Raw genomic sequence first — 18,522 nt, forward strand, 5'->3', positions numbered from 1 at the left:
TGGTCCATGTAAAATTATTTAGTTGGTTGTTCTCTATACAATATCGATCTCTATAGCGCTTTAAGTTCGCGGAATCAATATCCTAGATGGAACATATACGTGGAGGTTATATTTGTCGCTTCACCAATTCCTAAATTTAACTTGATATCACTCTTAGGTGCGTTAGATAATTACTTAATATTCTGCTAGTGAGTAGAATTCATGGATATCATTAACACCGTGAATAAAGAGAAAATAAACTAAGCGCGAAGATTAACTGCTATACAGTATGTTTGTATTATTCTATAACGTTTAGCCACTCTACGTGATATATATAACGGACGAGAATAAATATATATATACATACATACCCTTAACTCATTTATTGATTTTCACTTGAAAAAATCACCAAAACGAAAGTTGGATTTCCTACTTCTGTTTCGTTTATGTTTTCTCCCTTGGATACAAATTCAACGTGTCTGATAAAGTGTTACCAGGAGAAAACATTGTAGTGAAAGGACATAATGTCGATATATTCTCGTGCTGTCTGATAGAATCAACCGATTTTACAGCTCCTTGTTTCTCTTTAGCCTCAAATTATTTAAACCATGGGATTAGGTACATCTAAGAGGAAGATTAAGATTGAGGTAGGTATAAAACATAATGGTATAGGTATTTCAGTGACACACTATTGTGGACGAAGGAAGGTTGACATTCTATAGAGTAAAACTTCGTATCTGCTTGATAATTTTTGCTTATCACGAAGTAAATCCAACTCCCAGGTTTTGGTTCCCATTTATTTATTCTTCTTTGAAAAACGTAATACAAAATGAGTTATCTTTTGATACGAAGTGATTTCGTGGTACCGTCAAGTAGATATCTGCTTTACAATAGTTTTTTTCCAAAACTGTGCCCTGAAAGTGCTGGATGTAGCCTTTCTTTCAAGTGAAAATTAAGGCAAAAAAGGGAATCAAACATGGCTGTATACAATTGTTTGTCGATAATGGAAAATTTGCCAAAGAAAACATTGTTGTCGATTTTGTCAAAGGTTTACTGTATTAATAATTATCATATGGTGTATGTCTATATATCACTTCTTAGGTGTACTTGATCATAACTAACTTGATTAAAAGTATGAAGGCATCGGGGCTAATCTAAGTTATTATTATTATTGATGACATGTAAATAGCTGTGCTGCTTGTAATGTTTTACAAATATGCGAACAAATATACATTTCATAAAAAAGTCCACATGATTTGTTTTGGTTTATTAGATTAACTTCCTATAATTAACAGCCGGGGTCAATAGTCCAGTCAATCTAGTGTTTTACTTCAAAAATTATTTCAATAGAATTTATCTTTGGTTTTCAATAAAGACTAGAATGTATTGACAGAGTAAAGGAATGTTAAGGAATCAAAAGTGGGGAAAGTGCTTAATTCAACCTTGAAAATATTAGGAAAATAAAAAAAAATGCTTAATAACATGTTTGAACTTCAATAATTTTCCTCTCAATGGTATTTCAATATCGTGTTATATTCAATACATATATCCAAAAATGTTTAGGTGGAACTATCCTATAAATATGCTGCTAATGTACCAACCATATTACTTTAAAATAAGCTGAACTAAAAATAGATATTTTCATTTTGTACTCAATGTATACAAAATGAAATCTGCTATTTGGAATTATCTGCTCTTCAAGTTTTTTTTAAAATATTTGTTCAAGAATTATGTCATTTGTTCAAGAATTATGTCATTGTTAATTATGGATACGATATACCATAAAATACTATACTAAAGTTCACATTTGAAGAATCCTATCACAAACTAATTTTGTTTAGGATAAAATAGTGTTTTCTATATCTAAAGAGGGCTTAAATCTTAAAATCGACATATTTCAAAACATATTTCACCATTATGATTGCTCAATGATTTGTCATTCAATTAACTATTTTCTCCGTTTCAGCTTATTTGCACTATACTTAAGTTGGACTCCATATACAGTTATACCCCTAGTAAATGAGGCGGACATCACTCTTTAAAAGTTGTCATTTGTGTGAATTTCCAAAATAGTTCAAAGTTAGGCTTATATTTTCGCTAAATTGACTGGATTATTAATTAAGGACGGCCTCCCGTGTGTTACGGTCTATGGATGTCTGTATGTTTTGGGAGGCCGCGGTATATTCGTGTTGAGTCTCCTATTATGATCATGCAATCAGGACAACAAATGTCTATGCCGTTGTATTTACTTGTGTCTATAGTAGGTACAAGGAGCATTTGTTAGACCAGATTCGGCCTTGAATAACATACACATCAAGTTCTTTTTATATTTTGTATGCAAATGGCGGTTGCAAATTTTATCATATGGATATGGCTTATAGCTAAAGATAGGAAGGCTTTACAATCAGCAATAATACTCTTACTATATTGGTATATTTTAGGAACACTGAACATGACACGAAAAACGTTCAAACGCTGTGTTTTTGGCAAAACATGCTTTTAAAACAGTAAGTTTAACATTTGTGGTAAAACAGTATTTTCGCTGTGCTCAGATAGCATTATGACATTGAATAGAATCTCAAGATATATGAGCGAAGACGTACTACACACACGTATACGAATGCGTACTCGGGAACTGTATCAAAATGGCATGCTAGTAATAAAATACATGTAAGTGAAGAACTGTAAGATTATTGGATTAAAAGATACTGGTTTTTTGTAAACCATGTGATATTGTAGTTATTCACTTAATTTATTACTTGTGGAATGTTTATAATGCAAAGAAATTTGGCCGCACATTTGGGTGTGTGTTTAAACTTTTGAGACGAAACCTGGATACATATCCATCTATATGTATGCAGTGCGTCTACGCTTAGAACTGGAAATGCCAAACAGGTGCGTGTTGAACATATATGTCGGCGTAATATAATTTGCCAAGCTACAAAACAATTTACGAGTCAACAGTAATAGATAAGATTAGCCATGATGCATACATACTTTTTATTACATAAGTTATGTTTGAGTACACCTAAGAAGTGATATATGGGACAAGGAAATAACCCTAACTTCGCAGACAAATATTTGACCAAGTTGTTAAAGCAGTTTGGTCCTTTATCAGGAAAAATATCAAACAAACACGGTTACATAATATTGTAACGTCGCTGTCAATTATTTGAATAGTCGCAAACGTCTACTGAATCCGTCTTGTCTTGGCTTTTGTCACTTATTGGTTACACAAGTTTCGACATTTGAAAACTTTCTTTGGAAGCATAAGTAACTTCAACTCGTAAATAAATTTCAATTTATAACACTTAATAGTACATAAACGTAAAAAAATGTAATTTCTTTTTAAATAGAAATAAAAAATAACATATCAAAGAAACATTTCTCGTCTCCTATCTGGGCCTCGTACTCACGATTTACGGCACCCAAACTCCTAGCCAAACATACCTGCCTCTTTTACCACCGAAACACATCCACGTCCCCAAAAGAAAACGTTTTAATGACGAAGTGATAGTCGGTTCGATATGCGGACATGATCACTTTGGAAATTGTCAATTAGATTATTTGAATTTCTGCATTGCATTGAATATTCATACATGGATACGAATTGTACACATATTTTATATATTCATAAACGAATAACAATTTCAACAGGGAATTCAAATTAAACCTTTGGATCAACAAAGATACATTGTATTAAAAGTAATAAGGCATATCAAAGAAACACAATTTAACAAAAGATGACAATTTATTGAAAATTTCTCATACCCTATCTGGGCCTCGAACCCACGGTCTACGGCACCCAATCGCCTAGCCAAACATACCAAACATACCTGCGTCTTTTTTTTCCAAAAAATAATTTTATTCAAGAATTAATTTATACATACGAATATGTAACATACATTTTATACATTCAAAACAAAATACACACATATTGCATGTAAATTCTTTGTAAGTATATTCACATGCACACACTTTCACGCCATTGAGATTGAAACAAAGTAATTATTATAGAGGCAAAGATTATTCAGAATATAACTGGAACGAAATATATATATTTACTTATATATTACTAATATGATAAGTTAAATAGAAACAAATGAATATACAATCTCCCCTCTCTTACATAAAAATGAAACTTGGACTAATTACGTAAAAAAACAATAGTTATCACAGAATTACATTTAATTCAGACCCCAATACACTCACAAAAGGATTATGATTTTCAAAATATTTTGTAAATAATTGAGCGTTCAGATTTGACAGATAATAAGAAAAACTGTATTTTGTATAGCTCTTAAGTGTAAATTTAAAGAAAGACTTAATATCTACGAAACCTTCACCGCACATACTTTAACAAACTTTGGTTTTTCAATAAGTCCAAAAAGAATTAAAGTTTCTTATTTTATGGAATTGAGGATTAAAACATCTGCCTTCGCAAAAAGATCTTCTATGAGAGTAACAAGATAATCATGATTTTTTTTTTAATTTAGAACATTGTACAAAAAGGTGAAGAATATCCTTAAATCGTTCTTTACAAACAGGACACAGGTCAGTAGTGCACATATTATAACGAAAAAGTTTATCTCTAGTGAAAATGACATTGTGAGAAACTTTGAAATGTACTTCGACACAATTACTTGGGTAATAGCTTGCGTGTATAATTTGTAGAAAACACCGGACCAGTACCTGATTGACATTGTATATACATTGTACATACATGAATACGAATTGTAACAGTTACAGTGCCTTCGAATTAAATGTTTCAGAAATTGGAAATAGTGTTTACAGAGTACGAAAAGCTAGTAGATCCAAATGCTGCTAGGGTACTTCGAGATCTCGTAGAAAGAAGCCTAGAGAGTTCAGATCAAGGAATAAACGACCAAGCAGGTACTGAAGTGAATATAAATCACTGTGTCGGTATATCTAGTGTACTGGTGATAGCTTATTGGTGCCAATAATATATATAGAAGTTAATCTAAAACGACGTATTTATAGTAACAGTATATTAAGGCGAGATATCATACATAGGGTAATATTGGTTTTCACATTGCATTATTATTGTTAGCATTTTCGCTAGATATGTTTTCTTCGAGATTTTACATAATTTGTAGTATAGTGTTATTTAAATATTTATCATACTGCTTTGAATGTTACGATAACTTTTTCCAGAAAGAACATATTATTAATATGATGGTCTATTGCAGAACATACTGAGCAGGCGAGAGGAATCAATTATAATCAAAACCCTAGTGAGCTTGTATTGAAGCGTGTTAATACGAAAGATAATAAGGAAAAGCTGAAAAGAAAGCTGAAGGAGACCCAGCATGCTCTTCAAGAAGAACGGCGACAGAGCATTGTGAATATCCAGAGAGAAAGAGAGGCCGTGCAGGAGAAGTGTGAAAAGCTGGTAAAAGAGTTGGCAAGCATTCAAAAAGGAAACCGTTTAGGTCCAAAAGGACTGGCTGCACAGGTGGCAGTTACAGCGGATACAAGTGATGAAAGTAATAGGGAGAAAACACGGGATCAGAAGCATCATTCAAAATCGGAGGAGGAAAAGCTTATGATAAGTAAAAAAAAAATCTTCAAAATGCATTGCAAAATCTCCAACTTGAGAATGAGGAAAATAAAGAAATGATACAAACACTTCAGCAAGAAGCAAAACTTGACCTTGAAAGGCATACAACCGAATTTAGAAATGTAAGACGGCAGAATGACATTAACCTTGATAAATTGAGAGAAAAAAATACCCTTCTTAAAGAGGAGAAAAAAGCTGAGCATAGGAAACTAACAGAAAAACTAAGTAACCTGCAACAGGAAAAAGAACACGATATAGCTAATTTGCGTGAAGAGGTGGCACGACTTCAACAGGAGAAAAGGGCCGAACAACAGAAGTTTGACATGGAAAAAGCAGACATTCAGCAGGAGAAAGTAAATCACGAAAAGCAATCAAAATGTCTAATTGCCTCTCAAGAAGAATCCTCGGTCCAACAAAAGAACCTCTCTCGACAAAACAGACAACTGGAGTGGGATTTACTAAAAGCTTCTTTTAGAATCCAAGAACTCGAGACCAATACAGAAACACTCAGATTGATCCTTGGTAATTATGCACACACATGTACATCTTGAAACATAAGACCAGTAATATCTGCTGTACCTGATATATTCCCGATGATCTGTCGGATTTAAAATGTTTCAGTTCAGTTTGTTTATTAAACATAGCCAGTACATGCAATATACAGAAATCGCATTTATTTAGGCCACACCAAGTAAATCAGCTGTTCGTCGGGAATTCCACTCCTAAAATGTTGAGAGAAAAAAGGTAAAAAATTATAGCTGAGTCTGAGGTCGAACGGCTGCTTATTGAACAATCATCTGACTTTTCAAGGGATTTTGTGGATTACGTATAGTGAGCATTACTTCAAAAAAAAAACACTGCGTATTACTGTAAATGATTTACTCATGTTTTTAATGTTTAATAGGCCTAACTATCCATGGACGTCACAATTTTGCAATCGTAATGGCCGCCATTATGGGTAATTGTAATAAATCCGGATTGGTATGCAATTCCAGGATTTCACTAATAATCATGTTTTGGATTGTTTTAGATTGGGGGTTATTTTTCAAGAATGTTGGTGTATAGTTAATACTAAATGTTGATAAAATGAGAAAACTAATGGTAGTAAATAAATTTAATCAATCAAATATTTAATTTCCTTCTTCTTTACTTTTTCTCTCTCTCAGATTATAGTGAAATGAAAATTAAGTATATTACTTCATTATACATAATTATGAAAAATGTTAAACTGTTGAATGTTAATTCAATGTGAGTCTAGTACTTTTTTCTAAAAAAAATATTCAATAACAGATATATGAAAAAGAATAAGGGTGTAACAAAGTTAAAATACAAGCATCTTCATCAATGACATTAGATATTTCCTGCAATCATGGATCGTCATAATTTAAGACAAGTAAGTTCCAATTGGCGAATCAAAGTTTCGACCTAGAGCTAGTCTCTTTTTTCATTTTGATAAAAATTGGATATAAACAGGGACTCAGCTGAATCATTAAACTTTGTTTTGTTTTTTATTATTTCTTTTTTTTTAATGATAATGTTTTTCTTAGATATTTTTCTCAATAAAAGGGTGCAAAATTAATATAATTATAATAAATTCACTGTAAATATTTTGAACTGTAGAAAAAATGCCAAAAAAGAAGCGCTCGCATGACAATTGGATACCTTCGCCTCTGAGAATCTGAAAAATTATTTATTACTAAAAATTAAAAAAAAAAAAAACAATCGCTCGCTAGCTGCGAATTGTTTTCCTCAGTTCCCGAAGAACAACTAATTTATTTGGTGTGGCCTTACCGTGATTAAGCAGTATAATAATGATCATTTACTATACATTTGAAAGTATTCACAGCAGCACAGTAACTAGGTTTTGATACTATCACGTTATACTTTCAATCTGCTAGTTACATTAAGTTTCCGTGTGTCGTGGATTGCAATATGACATGGTTTTAATTTTAATTGACACTAGGTAATATTCAGGAATTCCATAAATGTTTTGCAGACGAAAAGGAAAAATCTCTTCAAGACGCCAAAAAACGAATAGAGATGTTGTTTTCAAAGACGACTGATCTGGAACACGAGAAAAAGAATCTGAACGAAAATAAGACAGAACATATCGAACAACTCTTAGAGGAAAAACGCAAAATGGAGTTCATACGTTCGGAATTACAAAAAGATTGTAAAGGCTTGGAACAACAGCTTGGTTAGTACATATGATCTAAAATGTATCAAAACGATAAACTAAATTAAAATAATTATTATTGACATGGAAGCTAGTTCGTGTAGCATATTATTACTATTCATGTGTGCATGGAACGTGTAATTCAGTATTGTTTATATGTAGAATGAATGTATACATGTACAACTATGTTGGTCAGGAACGTATGGTAGTAATTAAATATTAATTAAATTGATATCGAAAAATCAATTTGACATCATTTATTCAATTTTGTAAACAATTTAAACAACAAAAAGTTATATAAGTGAACTTAGTATTTTGTAAGAAGCTTTTTACAGTAACTATATCTTAGTTTAGTTAAAGTCGAGAAAATAATGTCCAAATAACTTGAATAACTGAAATATCGCGTGATGCCTGCTTGATATGTTATCAAGGTAAAAAAGAAGAACTGAGAACGGTTGTTTTCCGTTTTACGTCCTTTCGATTTTCTGAAATCTGCCAGTCAGCAAGGTAAAAAAACAACAAAAACAAAATTTGTATAGACAACAAAAGTTTTTGAGGCATTTGAATAGGTATATGTAATGCATAGTTTTCACTTAATATACAAAGTCAAAGAAGTCATCAATTTCAGATTTTACATTTTTAAGATGGTAGGAATCGTCACTTTTCCTGTTGCACAGGTTCGATTATCATGAGTGTTGATTAACAATGGCGCAACTTTTTGTAACGTCGTCTGTGATTAATGAAAAGTCTTAGGATTCTTAGGACCTAAAACCTACCATGCGGATGCAAAACAGATAAATCATAAAAATAGTTTTTTCAAAGTAATTGAAATGACCACAATCATAATACTGTGTCAATGTTTCAGCATATAAATCAAATTATTGAACTTTTACCGAAGCAACCAATTTAATACAGATAGCCCGAACAATGTTGTTGTTTTCTCAGCTTTTTATATTTATATTGAGCCAATGAAAACAAATCTTCTCAGACTCAATCAAAAAGCAAAAACCAAGTGACAGAGTGATTTAGACTAACACTCTAATAATATTTGTTGAGAAAAGTATAATTTAATCTTTTGTGATAGGAAGCATTGATGGACAAGAGAAGTCGTCGCAGCGACAAGCAGACGACCATGCAGAAGAGAGACAAAGGGGCGTCGAAGTTCATACAAGATCAGGATCACCGGGGACGTCAAAATCGGACCATCATAGTATGACACGGGAGAGTACCAACCTAAAACGGGACAATGATAGACTAAAGAGGGAGCTAAATGAAATTAAACAGACGAAATATAATGAAAATGAGGCACACAAACGTGAATTGGAAAAGATTGCACGTGAGAACGAAAAACTGACAGACCAGTTGCGAAGGGAAAGAGAAGAGAAACAACGCGAACATGGGTTATATACTAAAGAATTGAATCTACAACAGGAGAAATGCAATGATGTTACAAAATTAAGACAAGAATTAGCACAACTCGAGAAGGAGAAAAAAGATGATCAACAAAGAATGGAAAGAGAAATAAAAGACCTTCAGCAAGAAAAACTACATCATGTGAAACACGCACAAGGACTAACTGACTCTCAAGAGGCAAGCCTTGACCAACAACTGACCCTTACCCGACAAATCAAGGACCTAGAGTCTGATCTACAAAAGGCTTCTACAAAAATACAAAAGCTAGAGGGCAAAGAGGACACGCTTGAACAAGAACTAGGTAACTACGACTGATAAATTCTTTGATGAGGGAAATTCAAAATAATATCTTAACCATGAGATGTATTGTTATTGAGTCAACCAGAGGAAGATTAAACTAAACAGTGTAAAAAATTCAATTCACTTTTATTCTTGGCAAGTCCTGCATTTTGTTATTTACAGAACACTTTTATTTATATGAGGATATCTATGATTTTGCTTTCCATTTTATTTAGAATTAATATTTATCTTTTTTAAAAACGTTCCAACGTTCAACGCAATAATGTTTCAAAAAAAATTCTCGACATGTCAACCCTAGAGGACTTTATTGTTAAAGAAGTTTTACGTAAGTGTGTATCTTTTTTACAATAAAACGTTTTATTCGCATTCTTTATCGATTCACTCCGTCAAAATATAATGATAGCTTGCCCTACTGTGAAAGAGTTGAAAACTATTCTGCTTTAAAACAAAATAACCTGACTTTAGTATTATTCTCTAAACAAAACTAAATATTTCGTAATTTTAATGATACTTTATAGATGAAAAGGAAAAAGAGATCAAAAAGCAATGTGCAGAAAAAGATGAATTGCTTAAAGCCCTAGAGGATGTCCGCACTAAACATATGGACATGCAGCATGACCTGAGTGACCAATTAGGTCAACTCCAGCAGGACACTAAATCCCAGGCTTCCTCAATTGTGAAACTAGAGAAAGAAAAGGAAAGGTTGAAAGAGCAATTAGGTAAGTGACTTAATACAAATGTTACTTTGGACATTGGTGTGTTAAACCTATGGAGAATAGAGGGCGTACGGTATTCCTGGAATTAAGTGTCATCCATGCAGCAAAGAAATTCAATGGTTTTGTTTTAAGAATCCAGTTCATTATCCAGCGTTATTTCAGAAGAATGCGTTTAGATGTATTTATTGATCTTTAGTTGTTTGGGATTATGATGTTAACATCATGTTAATTTGAGTTTTTTTATCCCAGACTTATACTCGAGAAAAATATATTGAATACTGTACAACTTTTCTGTTCACTGAAGACTAAAACTAAACGAACTGTATGTCATTGTTTGTATTAATGACTAACCTTTAGGAAAATACATTGAAACAGTACTATCTATTTAAAAAAACTATTACGTGTATTAGCATAATTGTAATCAAGCAGTATACGTACATTTACTATTATAGCTTTGAAAGTATACAGAGCAATTGATATAGTAAGAAGTTTTTCGGCACAGCCACGATACTCAAAAACATGCCGTCACCCACCCGCACCCCACCCCACCCTTGTACTTCATCTCCAGGTGACGTTATACTTAAAAAAATGACATACACTTTTACTGACTTGTTCAGGTATAGCAAATTATATGATAAATGTTTTACAGACAAAAAGGAAAAATCACTTCAAGATGCCAAAAACCGTATAGAGATGTTGTTTTCAAAGACGACTGATCTGGAACATGAGAAAAAGAATCTGAACGAAAATAAGACACAGCATATAGAACAACTCTTTGAGGAAAAACGCAAAATGGAGCTCATGCGTACGGAATTGCTAAAAGATTGTAACGACTTGGAACAACAGCTTGGTTAGTACAAATAATCTAAAATGTAGCAAAAACGATAAACCAAATTAAAAGAATTAGCTTTGACATGAAAAATAGTTCATATAGCATAATATAACTATTCACGTGTGCACTAAACGTGTAATAAAATGGTTATATGTAGGGTATATAATGAGCCAAACTCGAAGATTATATACAAAAATCTTGGTAAGGAACTTATGGCAGTAATTATATATTAATTAAGTTAAAATCGAGAAAACATTTTGTTATCATTACTAAACTAAAAGTTACATAAGTAACATATGATTATTTACTGTATTTTGGTAAGAAACTTATGGCAGTAACTATATCTTAATTTAGTTAAACTGGAGAAAACAGTAGTTTGCAAATAACTTTTAAAATATTGCGTGATGCTTTGTCGATATGTTACCAAGGTGAAAAAGAAGATGAACTGAGAACAGTACAATCAGACAAGGACAAATTGACAAAGGAATTGGAAACATTGCAACATGAGCAAGACACTGTCCGCAAAGACTTTGAGAAATTACAACTAAATGTTTCAGTGAATGAAAAAACTATAGGTAAATTCTACATTTTACAATGACTTTTTTTAATTATCGGTTATATTTTTAAGAAAAATTAATCACATTGAAAAACAAAGCAAGAACGCAAAATGTAATTCATTCGTACAGTATAACAAGAAGATTGTAATGACGTTGGAAAACAGATTGGTTACTACACTGTATTTGGTTAATAATTGAAAATGTAATTTTTAAAACAAATAGTGATAAAGATCTATATGTAAACTAGTTTGGATATCATGATAAACCAATATATCTGTTAATGGAAGGATTAATCCAATATTGTTGATATATAGGATAAATGATGAGCCAAAGTCGTGGATTTTTATTAATGCGCACGAAAATACACTGCCCTCCAAAAGTTCTGTTACACATGCATTTTTTATAAATAAATTTAAAAAACAAAATAATTTCAATATTCTTTTAGTTATCACGTGCATATTTTATTGTCCAAATACTTTTACAAAGTAGCATTATCCCCCTTTACTTCATTTAAAAATTGGCCGTGGTGGCCGAGTGGTTAAGATGTCCCGACATATTACCACAAGCCCTCCACCTCTGGGATGCGGGTTCGAATCCCATGTGGGGCAGTTGCCAGGTACTGACCGCTGGTCGGTGGTTTTTCTCCGGGTACTCCGGCTTTCCTCCACCAACAAACCTGGCACGTCCTTACATGACCCTGGCTGTTAATAGGACGTAAAAATAAACAAACCAAACCAATCATTTAAAACAAATGAATTCCATCCCCAATAATTTATACAACATATACAGAATTAAGAGAGTATTAACAGAACTTTTGGAGGGCAGTGTATAGTGAAGGTAATGTGAAAAAGTTATTTTTAAAAAATTTATGATTAAATACAAAATCTTAGTAACAAACTTATGGCAGTAATAATCAAAAAACAATTTGACATCATTTAATATAAATAACTTTGAAAATATTGCGTAATGCTTTGTCGATATGTTACTAAGGTGAAAAAGAAGATGAACTGAGAACAGTACAATCAGACAAGGACAAATTGACAAAGAAATTGAAGACACTGCAACATGAGCATGACACTGTCCGCAAAGACCAGGAGAGACAGATTGGGTCACTCAAGGGAGACAAGTCAGAGCTATCATCTACAATCCAAGAGCTTCAACGAAATGTTTCCGTGAAGGAAAAGACAATAGGTAAAGCTTACATTTAGGGAGAAACTTATTTCATTTCGATACGTAGTTTTCGAAAATCGGAAAAGTTCTTAATTAAAATTTGTTTCAAATGAAAAAAATACTTATCAATTGAATCAAACTCAATTTATTGAACTTCTGAAACCGTTCCCTTATTGTTTCATAACTCATTGCAATGTTCCACAGGAGATCGTGATGTCGAACTCAAAACTACAAGATCAAACGTGGATAGATTGCAAGAGGAGCAGGAAAAATTACAACGGGAGCATAACCAATGCCGCAAGGACCTTCAGAACCAGATAGGGTCACTTAAAACAGATAATACTGAACTGACTTCTACCATAGAAAAATTACAACAAAACATTTCCTTTGTGAAAACACAGCTCGGTAAATATGGTGTCCAAAGTGTATTCATACTTCACTCTTATATCAGATTTAATAAGAGCCTATATTCCGTCAGGTTGTTTTTGTTAAGTATAATTAAAAGACTTTTCTGTATTTTCTAGTAAAGACAAAAACATACATCCATTGATAATAAACAACGCATATCACTTTTAACATACCCCTGCAATGAAATGAACTGTTCGATTTCTTATTCTTAACTATCTAATCTCTGTTATACGGAAATTGTATTTCATCCCGTGCACATTGCTCATGTTGACTAGGCGAGAGCGAAGACGAACTAAAAACTGTACAGTCAGACAAAGACAAACTGACAATGAAACTGGACAAACTACAACGGGAGTATCACACCATCAGAACAGACTTGGAGAATCAGATAGTGTCACTCAAGGGAGATAAATCCGAACTGTCAACTACTGTTAAAGAGTTACAACTAAATGTTTCCACATTGGAAACACAGTGTGGTATGTGCATTAGATGTGTCATCCGTTTTGCATTTATTAACATGCTACTTTTTATTCTAGTATTTTTCTAATGTTGCTCACAACATTTTTTCTTTACTTTTAGCTAACAATTCGTTAATATATATGTGTATGGTCTTGTTACGAGTTGTACAGGGATTCTCAAAAGATATGTTTAAATACATTAATGTAACTTTTTCTTGATCCCAAACATTACATATTTGCACACTATAATTTTGCTCGTAGGAAAGTTTTGATCATTTTTCTTTCATTGAAACAATGATTTTATTATTTGAAACTCCACCGGGTTAAATTATATTTAAAAAGTAACTAAGTGTTTTCACAAATTCAAATAAACGCACGCTGACAGCAGTGCTCATAATAACAATTTTTTAGACTACTTTCATCACGATATTATTTTTCCGAACCAATACGCATCGACAATGTATTGATAATGGTGTCAAGATAACATATTTTTCTGTCATTCCCCTTTTTTTAATTTTACTACGATATGAAGGAAAACAATAAACCAATCAAAAAAGATTCAGTATGAAAAACAAATATTACATAAAAAAAAAAAAAAACATATTACTTTCTTCTTTTATTAATGCAAAAAAGATTCTTTCCGTGTGACGTTGGAAGAGGCAAATACGGAGAAAGTGACTCTAGAAAAGGAAACCAGCCGTATTCAGAAGGAACAGGAGCACCAGCTCAAAGACATGTCCGCCAAATTGGAAGACCAACAGACCAAGTGTTCATCCCTTTCTTCAGCAATCGATCAGCTTGAACAGGAAAAGAAAAGGTTACAGGAAAATCTAGGTGAGCGATAAACATCACGCATATGTATTTATATTATATTCTCTATTATTTATGTATTTTATGCGTTGAGCTTTACACAATCCTGCATTTCAAACTAAGTCAGTGGCTAGCCTTTATCTTTGTTTTTTTAATCTTGCAATAATTATATACATGTGGACTTTTATATTGCATATTAGTAAATGTACGCATTTGTGTAACAGAAACCATATTTGTGACAACATGAATAATAACCACCATTCTCAAAAGGCACCTATCGTTATTAATTTCCACCACGTTAAGCTATTAAAATATGCAGTATCTCTAACATAACCTATCACTATACAATCGCCAATTACCTCCACTTCATGACAGATAAAGTTATCCCAAACTGTCAGTGAAAGTATAAAAAATCAAAATCATTATGAATTTTAATTCAAATACAGGTTCACTGCTAGCTACCGTACAAACAGGCAATATGGAGAAGGAAGCAATCGAGAAAGAGGTAGCCATGCTTAGAGAACGTACTGAAGTGTTGTCAACCGAACTTAAAAACACCACAGCAACAAATGCGAATATTGCATCAAATATCGATGGTCTGAGACAGGAGAAGCAGAGTTTACAAGAGAAATTAGGTAGACCAACTATAAATAAGCAATTCGTAAAATCATGCAACAATGCTGCGATAAGAAATGGGAAAATAATTAGGATATGTTATGTTCATACTGTGAAGGGACGGTGAATTATAAGAACAAAACATGTAATAATTCTACCATAAATTTAGCAGCAGCCTATAATACGTGAATTGTTTATTCTAAAATTATGAGGATATGTTACCTTAACAGTATCAAAGAACTATGAATTACTAGAGTTTCAAAACGAAGTAAGGATGGCGGCAGAGCAAGCAAAAAGAAAAATTATTGGTATGTACAATTTATTAGGGCCCCGCATCGAGATGCGGGTGCCCTATAGTAATCAGGTTGTCCGTCCGTCCGTCCGTCTGTCTGTCTGTCTGTCTGTCTGTCTGTCTGTCTGTCTGTCCGTCCGTCCGTCTGTCCGTTTTTTTTCTTTTGCACATTAATGATGGAAGGGAGTGGAGTATTTTCCCCATATTTTACATGATGATTCCCCATCCATCCTAGATCTGCTTGGTAATTTTTCAGGCTGAAATTAAATTAAAAAATCGGCCATCTTGGATTTTAACATTTAAAAAAATCACAATGTTGTTGCTCTTAACTGATAAACATTTTGTTATAACATTATGATGCAAAGTTGTTCAGAATTAAACAAGGAGTTGACTGTCCAAAGGTAAGGTCATGGGCCAAGGTTACTAAGTCAAAGGTCAAGGTCAAATTTAAAAAAAATATTTTCTCATGAACATTTTGCTACAACATTTATAATGAAGCAGAGTTGTTCAGAATTTAACAAGAAGTCAACTCACCAAAGTTTTGACTGCTTAATGCACTTTTACATGATTAAAATATTTGAGCAAGACCTTTATTCCCTTCCTTTCACATTTGTTATGTGTTTCTTCAGCAAACTATGAGGTTTACCTTGTTTAAAAGGGGTATTTGAGTTAATTGTATGCTCTTAATGTAATGTTAGCTTGGAATCAGGATTCAAGTTAAATACTTGGAAGAATTTTTCCAAAGAATTATAATAATGTACCATCATCGGTTTCCCAATTAATGTTGACATTAATTATTTATTAGCAACATATAGCTAACACGGAAGAATTCGTTGTCAAAATACTACTTTTCCACTTAAGCACGTCAGACACATAGCGGGGCCCTTTCTGACGTGTCAGTGTTCTAGTTTATGCGTCGCTACTTAAATCTTTCTGTCCTTGTGTAAACTTCAAATGAGATATTCGAGTTCTTTCGAAAACTCAGTTTAAGCAGTTCTGTTGGTTTGTTTCAGTTTTGGGTCTACATATCGGACGGGGTGGTATGGGGAAGGCAATGGTTGATATGGTAACTAGGGAGCTGTCGAGTGGACTTAAAGAGAGTCTAGACAATGTCAATATGGACGTATTGATACAGCCATACCAGGAGTCATCAGACGAAACCGGGGTCATTGTGGTCCCCTACCTCGACATGTCCATGACAAGGATACAAGACGCACTGATGGGAATCAAAGGTAAACTATTCTGTTTATATTCGGTCACGGAATCAAAGAAAAATCGACGGTGATAAATATATAATTTATATGAATTATGACCTGATTATTTAGTCTAATATGTCGGAGGCACTACTGAAAAACACTCTTTTTATTGCTTATGTTATTGTCATATCGGTATGTTATCAATTCATATGTTATGTACCAAAATACACTTTAAAGGTTTTTAAACATTATTATCTTTTGGCAGTTTCCAAAAGTGTGATACTCTTAGTATTACACAATACCACGAAAGAAAATGTGTCTTCAATAACCCCAACCGCTTTCCGGTCGATCGGAGGTGAACTACGACAGATTGGAGGCATCATCGATATGGCGTTCAGTACTGGTGCTGATGGTGGACTATTCGAGTGCAGCTTCAACACAAGAGCTATTGAAAACTTGGCAACCTTTATAAAAGGCTTCAAATGAATAATATAGCGTCCGTGAAGATATATCGTCTTCCGTAGTACTATAGGGGTGGCACCTGAAGTACACCAAAGAAGTTGCATTAAATCGAATTAAAAAATACAAAAATCTTATTTATTGAGAAGCTTTATTTCGAGTTGGTCAAGTGTCATGCGAAAATTAATATCTGCAAACTTGTATCGAGCAAGCTCAAAGTGTTGATCATTGATGTCGATTTAAAAAAGAATTAGCCTAACATGTTAAAATGAGTTTCTGTAAAAAGTCGCACAGACATTGTCATATTCCATTTTTGCTTTTATCAAATTATACATCATTCCGTGTAAATATTTGAAAAAATATCGATTTCTTGTCCACAATCTAAAAGTAATACTTTGCATGCCATGGACTGCGGTTCAATTTTGATTACAGTGTGTATATACATGTACCTAACCATCATCACAAAACAAACAATGAAAATAATTAAACCATTATTTGGTACACAACATATTTAATGGAAAAGCAGCCAATGGAGTGTTGTTATTTTCAGCTTCGATGAAAGTTGTCATCACAGCTACGGTATCAAATTTGTAACATCATTGCGCAATTACAACTTCCCAGGGTATTTCTTACGCCGACACTTCCAATCTAACCCTCAAGCGCGCGAAAGATCATATTCATCTTTCCCTCGCCGCCATAGGAGCGGATATCTATCCGGTACAAGTTGAGAGACTAATAGAATCGATCACCAACTCGAGGGTGAGACAGGGAAATATCAATCCCCGGGGTATGGTTCTTCAGTAGTAATCTAAGTATACCCGGTGACGGTCATTCTTTAAATTTACACTGAAGAGCTATACAAAGTACAGTTTTTGTTATTACCTATCAAATTTGAACCCTCAATTATTTACAAAATATTTTGAAAGTCATAATCCTTTTGTGAGTGCATTGGGGTCTGAATTAAATGTTCTTCTTTTGTATTTTAACGTAATTAGTTTAAGTTTCATTTTTATAAATTATGTAAGAGAGGAGAGATTGTATGTTCATTTGTTCCTATTTAACTAATAGTGTATGTATATCTTTCCGGCCATATTATGACAAATCGTTTTTGCTTTTGTATCGATTTTTTTGTTTCAATTTCAATAGTGTGATAATGTGTTAATGTGAATTTACTTACAAAGAACTGCAACATGCAAAGTGTGTGTATTTTGTTTTTAATTTTTTAAATGTTATAGTATATGTTACAAATACACATGTATAAATTAACTCTTGAATAAAACTATTTTTGGGAAAAAATTTCCCGACATATCACTACAAGTCCAGGTCGCGAGTTCGAATCCCAAGTGGAGCAGTTGTCAGGTACAATGTACTGACCGCTGGTCGGTGGGTTTTCGTTCTCCGGGTTCTCCTGTTTTCCTTCACCATCAAACCTGGTACATCCTTACTTGACCCTGGCTGATAAAACGATGTAAACTAAACATACCAAAGGTTGTATATAGAGTGATTATTTTTGTGTTTACTTATTAGCTATGTCTTTTTTATTTCACCTTTTAACCTGAA

General features: G+C 33.0%; 1 protein-coding gene across 2 annotated transcripts; it reads left to right on the forward strand.

Moving 5' to 3' along the window:
* Window positions 1-442: 442 nt before the first annotated feature.
* LOC138318223 (uncharacterized) lies at window positions 443-17,099 on the forward strand. 2 transcript variants are annotated; one of them, XM_069260421.1, is made up of 16 exons: window positions 443-626; window positions 4,752-4,872; window positions 5,190-6,082; window positions 7,557-7,757; window positions 8,821-9,450; window positions 9,968-10,168; window positions 10,815-11,015; window positions 11,426-11,572; window positions 12,545-12,745; window positions 12,929-13,129; window positions 13,408-13,608; window positions 14,224-14,424; window positions 14,847-15,035; window positions 15,246-15,323; window positions 16,321-16,539; window positions 16,769-17,099. In XM_069260421.1, exons 3-16 carry the CDS (start codon window positions 5,617-5,619, stop codon window positions 16,987-16,989), a joined length of 3,357 nt encoding a protein of 1,118 aa, XP_069116522.1. In that variant the 5' UTR covers window positions 443-626; window positions 4,752-4,872; window positions 5,190-5,616; the 3' UTR covers window positions 16,990-17,099. The 2 variants fall into 2 exon arrangements, with proteins under 2 accessions (XP_069116522.1, XP_069116523.1); XM_069260422.1 differs by lacking the exon at window positions 15,246-15,323.
* Window positions 17,100-18,522: the final 1,423 nt, after the last annotated feature.

This window comes from Argopecten irradians, chromosome 3 (assembly GCF_041381155.1).
Source record: "Argopecten irradians isolate NY chromosome 3, Ai_NY, whole genome shotgun sequence".
In the NCBI taxonomy this organism is placed as follows: Eukaryota; Metazoa; Mollusca; class Bivalvia; order Pectinida; family Pectinidae; genus Argopecten; species Argopecten irradians.